Here is a 12,500-nt window from a genome sequence, read left to right as displayed (position 1 = left end):
CTACAAGCGATAGCAGTGCACAGATTAGGCTGTTCTAAGGCATGCCCACAGTGTCTGTTTCATAGACTGCGGGCAGAGAACTCCTACACTAAGGTTAGCGGCACTGGACGCGCGGGAAGAAACCAGATATACTCCTATACCACCTCAAATCAATCGTTGATGCGTTCATCTCTCAACAGCTTTGACACGTTAGCTTGGGAAGCTAATTTAGCCTCCGGGCGCACCAGTGAAGGTAAAGCAGGCAGCTGTTATTCATTCATCGTACCCTCGTTAAACTCCTGAGAAGCTCAGACCCTTCTGCCATCTAGGGGCTTTAAAACACCCTACCCTCTCACTGAAATGTTAAAAGAAGTTTAAAGTTTAAAAATAGTTGGGGATTTGGAGAATGGTGACATCCTTTTAATAGTCAATAAGCTTATTCCCCAAAAGCGTCCGCCTACAAAGCTCAACATGCCGTGTTTGAGACATAAATCATTCCATGTAGGCGCTGCACAAAACAGCGGGCTAAGCACACAGACTGCACAGATCTCAGACAAACACCCCAAAAACAAAGGCCCAAAAGTCCAGCCATCCCAAAACATGATTTGGCATCACTTCTAGTTCTCTGCAAGACATATTTGACTCAGAAAATGAAGCTGCTGAACATCTGTGACAGAGACAGTGAATGTTAAAATGCTAGCGTAGCAGCATCGGTGGGAGGCCGTGGACCAAGCCGGAGGCCTAGCTTCAGCTCTGACTTCAGACAATGGAGCTTCTTTAAAAAGGTAAAAGATGGCCGAGAAATTCCACCAGGTGGCGTTCACCCACATCCGGGTTTTGGTTGCCGGCCGGTGTAGTGCCGAGCATTGTCTCGAGTGGCCGCATTACGATGAAGACGGGCCTGGGGGAGGAGAGGAGTCTGACAGCGCTGATGAAGATGATCGCAGCCTGCTGTCCTCTGGGTCATCATGGAGCACAGAGAGAGGAAGAGGAGCAGCACTTCACATGGCTGAGGCACAGTGTGTGTGTGTGTGTGTGTGTGTGTGTATCTCTGTGTGTCTGTGTGTCTGTGTGAGCTTGTTTTGACTATATTAGCTTGGGGTCCAAAGTGCTGGACCCCACAAGTTCTAAGGAGCTGTTTGAGGGTTAAGACTTGGTTTTTAATATTAAGGGATATAATTAGGTTATGGTTAAGGTGAGGGTAAAGGGTTAAGGTTAGGCATTTAGTTGTGATGGTTAAGGGTTAGGAGTAAGGGGCTAGGGAATGCATTATGTCAATGACTGGTCCCCACAAAGATAGTGAAACAAGCGTGTGTGTCTGTGTGTGTGTCTCTGTCTGTGTGTGTGTGTGTGTGTGTGTCTGTGTGTGTGTGTGTGTGTGTCTGTGTCTGTGTGTGTGTGTGTGTGTGTCTGTGTGTGTGTGTGTGTGTCTGTGTGTGTGTGTCTGTGTGTGTGTGTCTCTGTGTGTGTTTGTGTGTGTGTGTGTGTGTGTGTGTCTGTGTGTGTGTGTGTGTGTCTGTGTGTGTGTGTGTGTGTGTGTGTGTGTGTTTCTTGTGTGTGTGTGTCTCGTGTGTGTGTGTGTGTCTGTGTGTGTGTGTGTGTGTGTGTGTGTGTGTGTGTCTCTGTGTATTGTGTGTGTGTGTGTCTGTGTTCTGTTGTGTGTGTGTGTGTGTGTGTGTCGTGTGTGTGTCTCTGTGTGTGTGTGTGTGTCTCTGTGTGTCTGTGTGTGTGTGTCTCTCTTGTGTGTGTGTGTGTATGTCTCTGTGTGTGTCTCTATGTGTGTGTGTGTGTGTGTGTGTGTGTGTGTGTCTGTGTGTGTGTGTGTCTCTGTGTGTGTGTCTCTTTGTGTGTGTGTCTGTGTGTATGTCTCTGTGTGTGTCTCTATGTGTGTGTGTGTGTGTGTGTGTGTGTGTGTGTGTGTGTGTGTGTGTGTGTCTGTGTGTGTGTGTCTCTTGTGTGTGTGTCTCTGTGTGTGTGTGTCTGTGTGTATGTCTGTGTGTGTGTCTCTATGTGTGTGTGTGTGTGTGTGTGTGTGTGTGTGTGTGTGTGTGTGTGTGTGTGTGTGTGTGTCTGTGTCTGTGTGTGTGTGTGTGTGTCTCTGTGTGTGTGTGTGTGTGTGTGTGTGTGTGTGTGTATGTCTCTGTGTGTGTCTCTATGTGTGTGTATGTCTCTGTGTGTGTCTCTATGTGTGTGTGTGTGTGTCTATGTATTGTCTCCTGTTGTGTGTGTGTGTGTGTTTGTGTGTGTGTGTGTGTGTGTGTAGTAGTAGTGTGTGTGTGTGTGTGAGGAACATGGTTCAGCAAGCACAGCCCCCGTGGCCCGTCTGCAGGCGAGTCTCTGAGGGTCTGGTTCCGGTGGTTGGAGACCAGGTTCAGGTCTCCCTCCATGGTCTCGTTCATCTTCTCACAGATGACGTCTACCAGGCGCTCAAACACCTGCTTCACGTTGATGTTGTCCATGGCGCTGGCCTCGAAGAACTGGAAACCTGAGCGAGAGCAACATCGTTTCATTCACTACGAACACAAACAGTACACGCACAGTGTGCATCTTGACTCTCCAAATTTAACCCACTTTCAAAAAGTTTCTATAGTCAGAAATCTGAGTTTCTTTCAACCAAATTTTTAAGAAGAAATAACGTGGATGGCTCCCTACAACGCTCTGCACAAGTTGTTTTCAATTTCATAGCAATGTTGGGAAAAGCTTCAAAAAACGTGTGTGTGTGGGGGGGGCACACAAAAAACTTTTAAAAAACAAAAAGCTTCAAAACTCAAAAAACTTCAGAAAAACTCACAAAAACTTCAAAAACCACAAAACACACAACGTGTGTGTGTGTGTGTGTGGGGCTTCTTTCCGTGTCCTGGTGGCTCGGTCTGGTCGGTCCATGCTGTCTCTTTCTCGTCCCAGTGGTCCATTGTGTGTGTTCCTATGGCGTGTGCCTGCCTGCCTGCCTGCATATATATACGCTGTCTGCCTGTGTATACACATGCATATATATATATACACATATATATATACATGTATATATACACATGTATATATACATATATATATATGCTATGTTGTGTATATATGCATATATGCATATATATATATATATATATGCATATATATATATATATGCATATATGCTACATGTATATAATATGTTTGTGCATATACATATATATATTTTGTGGTGTTTTTTGTTGTTTTTTTTTTTTATGTCTGCCTGTCTCTCTTACTATGCATATGTGTATGTGTCTGCATGCATATGCATATGCATGCATGCATGCATGTATGTGTGTATGCTATGTGCATGTGTATGTGTGTATATGTGTGTGTATGTGCATGTGTGTGTATGTCCTTTTCGTTCTATGCATATGTATGTGTGCAGTGTGTATGTGTTGTGTTGTATGTGTGTGTATGCATATGCTATATATGTTCACATATGTGTATGTGTGCTATATGTATGCAGTGTCAGCATATGCATATCGTATGCTATGTGCTGTTTTTATGTGGTATGTGTATGTATGTTGTATGTATGCATATGTGCTATGTATTTAGGCCTGGGGACTTTCAGGACATCAACTGTGTCGTTTGATTAATGTTTGTTTGTTGTCTAGGCGGGACGTATAGGCATCTTTTCCTGATTCTGTGTTTGTCTGGAGCTCTTCCAATAGCCGCTGGATTAGTGGGGAGAAAATGGTCGGGTCCTATTTCTAGGGGCGCTTGCGGTTTTGGGCCTAGACAGGTCGTGCAGTTTGGACTTCCATTATGTTTAGGTTTAATGACTAATGTTAACTAGCATGTAGTGATCAGTGATGCCTGTGCCTATGTTATCTCCTTACATATACCTAAGCTCTCCGTCTCTGTAAGATTGGGGAATGATTGAGATTTCTCGACAGCTACCAGAGACACACTTTCAGACAGGTTGCTCACGTCCGCATCGTCTTTCCAAGCTCAGTTGGAGGCTATCAGTAGCTCAGCCAAACACGGGAAAGAGACTTCTGACATCCTTCACTGGTCTCGTACAGAGACAGGGGCTCTATTGGTCCATTATATATATGTATATATATGTCAATGTGTGTAACCAGCCTAACAGAGTGAGTTAAAGAGTCCCACCTAGCTCCTCTGCCAGCCTCTGGCTGTCCTCCGTGGGGACGACCCGGTCGTCCTCCAGGTCACACTTGTTCCCGACCAGGATCACCTGAGCGTTGTCCCACGAGTACGTCTTGATCTGCGTCGCCCTGTAGGACGCACAAAGTTCCACAGTCAGGGTTGGAAGAAAAAAACATGGATCCATAAAGCAACAAAGAACCCAACAAGTACTTTACAGCGAGCTCTCATCCCAATATTACACGCACCACGGTTTTGGGTAGAGGCGCCCTGTCCTAGCCGAGCTCCAGTTCTCACTCGCCAAGATCAGTCTGGCATCGAGATGGAGGAGAAAAATTTGGAGCGTTAAGCGAGGCGACTGACCAATCAGCGTTAGTTTTGAAACGGGTTTAGGTGGTGATAGACAGATGGTTTATCCAATCCAGCTAACCAGGATTTTCAGACAGCGGTAGCCTAATTCTGTTAGCTGCTTTCGCTAATGCTTTTTCCTCTTGGATCCTTCTTTAGGAATATGGACCAGGGAACCTGAAATGGGGCCTTTTGTTTCCCTAAATTCGTTCTCAGCGGTAAACATCCTTTACCCGGCCCGTGCTGCTAAGCTTGCTGACTCTTGGCGCTATGTGGCCTGCAGCAGCAGCGGGGAATGATCTGGCTTCGTGGTTGGATTTTCATGCAGCTTACCGTTGATCTGATTGGTTGATTTGGCCCGTCTATCACCAACTATAGGTGGTGATAGACAGATGAACTATCAATCAGATAACCAGGATTTTCTCTGGCGGGTTTTTAGAAAGGAGACTTCGTTTTCAGGGAGGGATTCTCCGTTCGCGTGTAAGCGAAGGACACAAAGCAGAAGGGAAATATACCGTCTTCTGATAAACTCAGAACAACACGGACAAAGAGAAGCACGAGAGCGGAACTAGGACAATGTTTTTGTGGTAAAAGTAGGTAGTTAATGATTAGTTACTGTTTCTCAGAACAGTAACAATACATATATATATTACTTTTATTTCCACGATGGAAATTCACTTGTTACAGCAGCAGTTTTCCACAATAAAAAACAAACCAACAGACAATGTGCAAAAAGTGCAAGAGTGGCATTATATGAAAGAAACTTGTAAAGTAAAGTTGGAATTAGCCATGAGGTGCGAAAAATATGTGTAATTTAATTAAAGTAATTGGCCAGTGAAGTTAGGTTAAATAATATGTAATTCATACAACAAAAGTAATGAACCATAATATAAATTATATCAAGTGTGACCATAATATAAAGGAGTATTGAAAAAATTACTCTCAGATGGGAAAATATAAATACAGATAATAACAATAAGGAGATATACATAGAGCCATGGTGAGGTGGTGGAGTAAGTGAAACAGGAAGGAAAACTACAACATTATCTGGTGGTTGCAGAAAAATGAACTATTTCTTTGTGTACCTTATTGTAAAAGTGTCACAATTTGTGTTTGGAAACATAACGATTGGTCAGTTCTTTTAAAACCAGGTTCCCAATTATTTCTTTCTGTCGGTCGACTAATGGATTAATCGTTTCAGCTCTTGAGAGACAAAGCATTACATCTCCATCTTCTGTAGATGCACCTCATATCGGCAGCGTAACTAACTAGTATTTTCATTGTCGATTATCTGTTATTTTCTATATTTAAAGATTATTTTTGGGGGCTTCTTTTTTTTCCTTTGTTCCAGAGTGACAGGTGAATAGACAGGGAAAGGTGGGAGAGAGATGGGGATGACAAGCCGCAAAGGGCACGGGTTGAGTTTGAACACACTGCAAAGGACTCAACCTACATGTAGCACGCTCTTAAAGAGAGGTGAGCTGGAGGCCGCCCTATTTTCTGTATTAATGGATTAGTTGTTTTGCTCTATAAAATGTCAGAAAATGTTGTTAAAAGTAGTGGTAGCGATTAATTTAATAGTTGACAACTAATCGATTGATCTTTACAGCTCTAATGCGAATTAGACAGAGTCTTGTGAAACTAAATGAAATGGGGCCGAAAGATATTTTCTAGACTAAATATTCTCCTTGTGACATAATTCCTAAGAGATGCAAATGCACAGTCTAATATAAAAGTATAAAAAGACATTTCAAGGGAACATTTGAGGGAAAATAATGTAAACTCGTAAAAGTTCCAGAAAGCGAGTTGCTTTCCTATGAACAAAGAGAAATTATTTGCAATCTCTATAACTTACATTTCCTGCTAAGGTCTCTTTTCATAAAGAAGCTCCTATACCTTCACTGCAGTGCACAGCTCAGGCGGGAGGTGTGTACGAGTTCACAGCCTGCACATTTAGCCCGACAATCAGAAAATATAAGTGCTAAGTGTCAGAGTGATTGTTTTACAGCCTCTACGTTCGCTCAAGCCTCTGGGTTTTTCTTGCTGAGTAGCGGTGATTTGAACCACAGACCGGGAGCGGTATTAGCCTCTTCACAATTTGTTCAGAGCTTTAGGGGGAGAGGCCGTCAAATTGCATAGATAAATATGTTGAATAATTGATCGTTGGGTGCATGGTGGGGGAGCTGTTTGGTAGCACGAGGGCTGATGTGTGTGCAGACTACGATCTGTCTTTCAGACGAGCCTGGCGTTGGTGTTTCATCCTCACAGGTCTAAACATTAAAACCTTGCTTTCAATATCCCTAATACTCTTTCTAGTTGTTGTGAACAAAAAATAAATGTGGAACCTTTTCTTGCTTTGGGGTCGCTACTTTACAACACATATTTCTTTGTGTTGGTATTTAGTTGTTGATGAAGAAAATTATTTTTTTTTTTTTTTTTAAAAAAGCTGTGTGAGTATGTGTAGTTTTTAAGTATGATTAAAGAAAATAATTTATTTATTAAAAAAAATTTAATTTTAAAAAGAAAAGTAAATAATAGATTGGGGGTGTTATTTTTTTTGGGTTGTTTAACAGGTTAGAGCGTGTACACTGCCTACGTGACTTGCGCGTCTCAAAAACACATGCATGCTAGAAATAGGACCGACACCTATTTTTCACACGCCACACACCAACGTTTTTGGAAGAGTTTCCAGACAACATAGAATATCTAAAGATGTTTATATGTCATTTAGACACAAATACATATTAATAAATTACATGTTGATCTGAAAGTCTACAAGGTTTGGACATAAATGCAGATATATATAAATGTAATCTTAAAAAAATCGATTTTCTAATAAGTCACCTGTCAATCCAGAAGGGAAATATTCTGGAGTCTATTCTGCCATCAATACTGCAGGCGTTGTCTTTGCTTTTTGCAGATCAGAATATATTTATGTTTATAGGAAACATCCATGTGTCCAGACAAGGCTAGCAGCAGCAGCACGCAGGGGCGTCAGACACCTTTCTAGCGTGCAAGAACCTAGAAAACACCCGCACCTAGCAAGAGCGCCCACAGCTTCGCCAAGCAGCCATGTGTAGCCCGGCCTTACCGTGTCAGCTGCGTGGCGTTTTCTATATCTTTGCACACCAGACGTGTTGCGGCGCTACTACTATGCTATGGTAGACCCAGGGGTTGGTTTCCTGTTTCAAAATAAAACTAAGCGTGAAAGTGAGTTTAACTTCTCGGAACAAACAGGGGCGCGTGCGCGTTCTGCATCATTGGTAACCTTCAGGAAGTGAAGGAACTTGTGATTTGAACCCAAACCTCCATATTTGTATCAACTTAAAGTGCCCATATTATGAAAAAACACTTTTCTGGGATTTAGGGTGTTATTTTGTGTCTCTGGTGCTTGCACACGCATCACACACTTTATAAAACACAACATCCATGGTGTACTGAGTGAGATATGGTTTTCTGAATGTGTCCTGCCTTCAGTCTCCTGGTGAGCTGGTCAACATCTAGCACGGCTTTTCACGTCACTAGCGAGAGCAGGCTGGCTAACATAAGCCGTTAGCATGCTCGCACCTTTAGCATGCTACCTGGTTCCCAATAGCAAAGCTCTGCTACAACACACACACAAGTTCACCATAATCTCCAAAGAACTACTTCCATGTGCTCCCTGGTTTTAGAAAGTCTCCCCAGCTAATCCTGCCTTGGAACTGACTGAATCTTTGATTGCACTGCACATGCTCTGTAGCTCAGATGCGTAGATATGTCAGCTAGCTCCATAGACAGTAAAGAAGGCTGTTTCTCCAACTTCAGTCAGTTCCAAGGCAGGATCAGCTGGGAGACTTCTTCTAAACCAGGGAGCATATGAAAGTGAAGTGACTTTGGTAATTATGGTGAACTAGTGTGTGTGTAGGATACTCCGTTGAAACGTTTTTATTCACCAGAGACACAAAATAACACCCCAAATCCCAGAAAAAGTGTTTTTTTTCATAATATGGGCACTTTAATATCCAATATCCAACCCTGTCCTAACTGCTCACAATTCCAAACCCCAAGTTCATGGTGCCCAGGAAGCCAAGTGAGAAGTGGATGGGATGAATGGTTCTTGAGATATTTAGAAAGACACACCTGAACACATATGCATAATTTGCAGGGATCAAAAACTGGCTAGTGCAACCCCAAATATCTAATAATAATTTCCTTTATATAAATCTCATATTATTGAGAATGTGTTAGTGTATGTGCATATGTGTATGCATGTGTGTATATATATATATCTATATATAGATATATATACTGTATGTATATAAAAAAATACCCAGAATGCAGGAAATGAAGTGTCAAAATTTCAAGTTTTCTCAAGTGAAGATCTCAATCACCCCAATGTTGAACCCAAGTTGCAGCCCTTGCACACACATACACATACACACAAGTTCTGAGATTTTAAATTTAGATTATGACTTCTCATGTCAAGTGTTTCATTGATGCTAGCTTGACACTTGAAACATGAATGTGGAGCTGAAACTGCTCCAGAACACAGAGTAGTACACAATAACTAAATACAATTCAATTTTATTTATAGTATCAAATCATAACCAGAGTTATCTCAGGACACTTTAACAGATAGAGTAGGTCTAGACCACACTCTATAATATATAAAGACCAACAATTCTAGTAATTCCCCAAAAAGAGCCAAGCAGTGGACGCAGTGGAAGGACAAACTCCCTCTCAGGGAAGAAACCTGGGACAGACCCAGGCTCTTGGTAGGAGGTGTCTGGCCAGGACAGACCCAGGCTCTTGGTAGGAAGTGTCTGGCGGGACAGACCCAGGCTCTTAGTAGGAGAGGGGTGTCTGATGGGACAGAGCCAGGCTCTTGGTAGGAGGTGTCTGTGCCAAGGACAGACCCAGGCTCTTGGTAGGAGGTGTCTGGCTAAGGACAGACCCAGGCTCTTGGTAGGAGGTGTCTGTGGGACAGACCCCAGGCTCTTAGTAGAGAGGTGTCTGATGGGACAGACCCAGGCTCTTGGTAGGTGGTGTCTGTGGGACAGACCCGGCTCTTGGTAAGGTGTCTGACTGGACAGACTCCAGGCTCTTGGTAGGAGGTGTCTGATGGGACAGACCCAGGCTCTTGGTAGGAGGGGTCTGATGGGACAGACCCAGGCTCTTGGTAGAGAGGTGTCTGGCCAGGACAGACCCAGGCTCTTAGTAGGAGGTTGTCAAGGACAGCCCAGGCTCTTGGTAGGAGGTGTCTGGCCGGGACAGACCCAGGCTCTTGGTAGGAGGTGTCTGCGGGACAGGCCAGGCTCTTGGTAGGAGGTGTCTGATGGGACAGACCCAGGCTCTTAGTAGGAGGGTGTCTGACAGGACAGACCCAGGCTCTTAGTAGGAGGTGTCTGACTGGACAGACCCAGGCTCTTGGTAGGAAGTGGTCTGCGGGACAGACGCAGGCTCTTGGTAGGAGGGTGTCTGAGCCGGACAGACCCAGGCTCTTGGTAGGAGGTGTCTGATGGGACAGAGCCAGGCTCTTAGTTTAGGAGGGTGTCTGGCCAGGACAGACCCAGGCTCTTAGTAGGAGGAGTCTGTGGGACAGACCCAGGCTCTTGGTAGGAGGAGTCTGATGGGACAGCCAGAGCTCTTGGTAGGAGGTGTCTGATGGGACCAGACCCAGGCTCTTAGTAGGGAGGTGTCTGTGTGGGACAGACCCAGGTCTCTTAGTAGGAGGTGTCTGGCAGGACAGGCAGGCTCTTAGTAGAAGAGGTGTCTGGCAGGACAGACCCAAGGCTCTTAGTAGGAGGTGTCTGGCCAAGGACAGACCCAGGCTCTTGGTAGGAGGGGTGTCTGACGGGACAGACCCAGGCTCTTGGTAGGAGGTGTCTGGCGGGACAGACCCAGGCTCTTAGTAGGAGGAGTGTCTGGCAGGACAGGCCAGGCTCTTAGTAGGAGGTGTCTTGGCGGGACAGACCCAGGCTCTTAGTAGGAGGGTGTCAGCTGGACAGGCCAGGCTCTTGGTAGGAGGTGTCTGATGGGGACAGACCCAGGCTCTTATTAGGAGGTGTCTGTGGGACAGGCCAGGCTCTTAGTAGGAGGTGTCTGGCTGGACAGACCCAGGCTCTTAGTAGGAGGTGTCTGATAGGACAGACCCAGGCTCTTAGTAGGAGGTGTCTGTGGGACAGACCCAGGCTCTTGGTAGGAGGAGTCTGATGGGACAGACCCAGGCTCTTGGTAGGAGGGTGTCTGACTGGACAGACCCAGGCTCTTGGTAGGAGGGGTCTGTGGGACAGCCCAGGCTCTTGGTAGGGAGGTGTCTGTCGGGACAGACCCAGGCTCTTAGTAGGAGGTGTCTGTGGGACAGACCCGAGCTCTTGGTAGGAGGTGTCTGGTAGGACAGACCCAGGCTCTTGGTAGGAGGTGTCTGGCAGGACAGACCCAGGCTCTTAGGTAGGAGGTGTCTGTGGGACAGACCCAGGCTCTTGGTAGGAGGTGTCTGAAGGGACAGACCCAGACTCTTGGTAGGAGGTGTCTGTGGGACAGACCCAGAGCTCTTGTAGTAGGAGGTGTCTGTGGGACAGACCCAGGCTCTTAGTAGGAGGAGTCTGGCCAGGACAGACCCAGGCTCTTGGTAGGAGGGGTCTGATGGGACAGACCCAGGCTCTTGGTAGGAGGTGTCTGACTGGACAGACCCAGGCTCTTGGTAGGAGGTCCGTGTGGGACAGACCCAGGCTCTTAGTAGGAGGTGTCTGGCGGGACAGACCAAGGCTCTTAGTAGAGAGGTGTCTGTGCAGGACAGACCCAGGCTCTTAGTAGGAGGTGTCTGGCCAGGACAGACCAGGCTGTTAGGAGGTGTCTGATGGGACAGACCCAGGCTCTTGGTAGGAGGTGTCTGACAGGACAGGCCCAGGCTCTTGGTAGGAGGTGTCTGGAGGGACAGACCCAGGCTCTTAGTAGGAGGTGTCTGGCCAGGACAGACCCAGGCTCTTAGTAGGAGGTGTCTGCAGGACAGACCCAGGCTCTTGTAGGAGAGTGTCTGGACAGGACAGACCCAGACTCTTAGTAGGTGAGTGTCAAAAGCGCTGTACGCCATCTAAGCGAAAGGCTCACCTGATAAAATATTTTGTCGTTTTCACCTACTTGGCGTTCTCCGTGTAAACAAGGACCTAAAGGTACCAGTGTTTGTTTTTAGATTTGCACTTTGCAATAATAATAATTTAAAGCAATAATTGAGAAAACATTAGAGCAGATTAATCTTTAATAAGTCTCTACAAGTAACCACTTGAATGCATAGAGTTCCACGTTTCCCTTTCACTGGACTTTTGCGTACACCAGACCACATGAAGCTTTTAAGCTACTTTAAGCGAACTAATTCCTCACGTAATACCTCCATAATTCCTACCTTTTCTATAATCCTGTCGTCCATGCACCCCCTTCAGAGTTATGGAGATTGGTGTAAGGGTTAAGGATTAGGGGGGATTTCTCTTCCTGGACACCCGATGGCACATGGGGAAGTGGTTGACTGAGTCAGGGGGAGAGTGTAATATAACAAAGCTTTATTTAAGACACAGGGTCCACACAACACATAATACAGTATACATAAGGTATAAAAAAGAGATACAAAATACATACTAATTGCATATTAGCCTATAGGATAAACAATAATACATCAAAAATTGCATATTAAACTATAGGATATACAGGGTCGTGCACCAATGCTGTCTTAACATAGAGAGTGTATCTATAACAGCTTTTCACAGGGCTCACTAGAGCTTAAATTATGTTGTTCTCTGAGCTTGTCCCAAGTGACACTGAAGCTAAACATCAGTTGTCTTAAGAATGAGCTGGCCAGAACCGCGCAGTTAAGAACCAGGATGTTAAGTCCATAGCGAGCGAGGCGATACAGGAGTTGCTTCGTCGTGGCGTCTACCTCCTAATGCAGTCTAATGAAGAGCTTATGGCCCAGGAAAGTGGAGAAAGAGCTGTTAAAAGGAAGGGCCAAGGATTGACCCATGATCTTACCCGACCCCACACTCAAGCGTGTGTGTCCTGTTGCAGAGATAATGTTAAGGGTCTCCAGGGCTTCTGTAAGAGAGGTG

The 12,500-nt window shown here is 45.2% G+C and overlaps 1 protein-coding gene across 1 annotated transcript in view; it reads right to left on the bottom strand.

Moving 5' to 3' along the window:
• Positions 1-2,275: 2,275 nt before the first annotated feature.
• Positions 2,276-12,500, bottom strand: part of rab3db (RAB3D, member RAS oncogene family, b) — a 93,318-nt gene continuing 83,093 nt past the window's right edge. Inside the window, 3 exon segments of the mRNA XM_039824306.1 lie at positions 2,276-2,305; positions 2,307-2,464; positions 4,081-4,205. Coding sequence (XP_039680240.1) covers positions 2,276-2,305; positions 2,307-2,464; positions 4,081-4,205 — 313 coding nt within the window.

Source organism: Perca fluviatilis, chromosome 15 (genome assembly GCF_010015445.1).
Source record: "Perca fluviatilis chromosome 15, GENO_Pfluv_1.0, whole genome shotgun sequence".
Taxonomy (NCBI): domain Eukaryota; kingdom Metazoa; phylum Chordata; class Actinopteri; order Perciformes; family Percidae; genus Perca; species Perca fluviatilis.
Note: the sequence above shows the minus strand (reverse complement) of the source record. Positions and strands in the feature narration are given on the sequence as shown.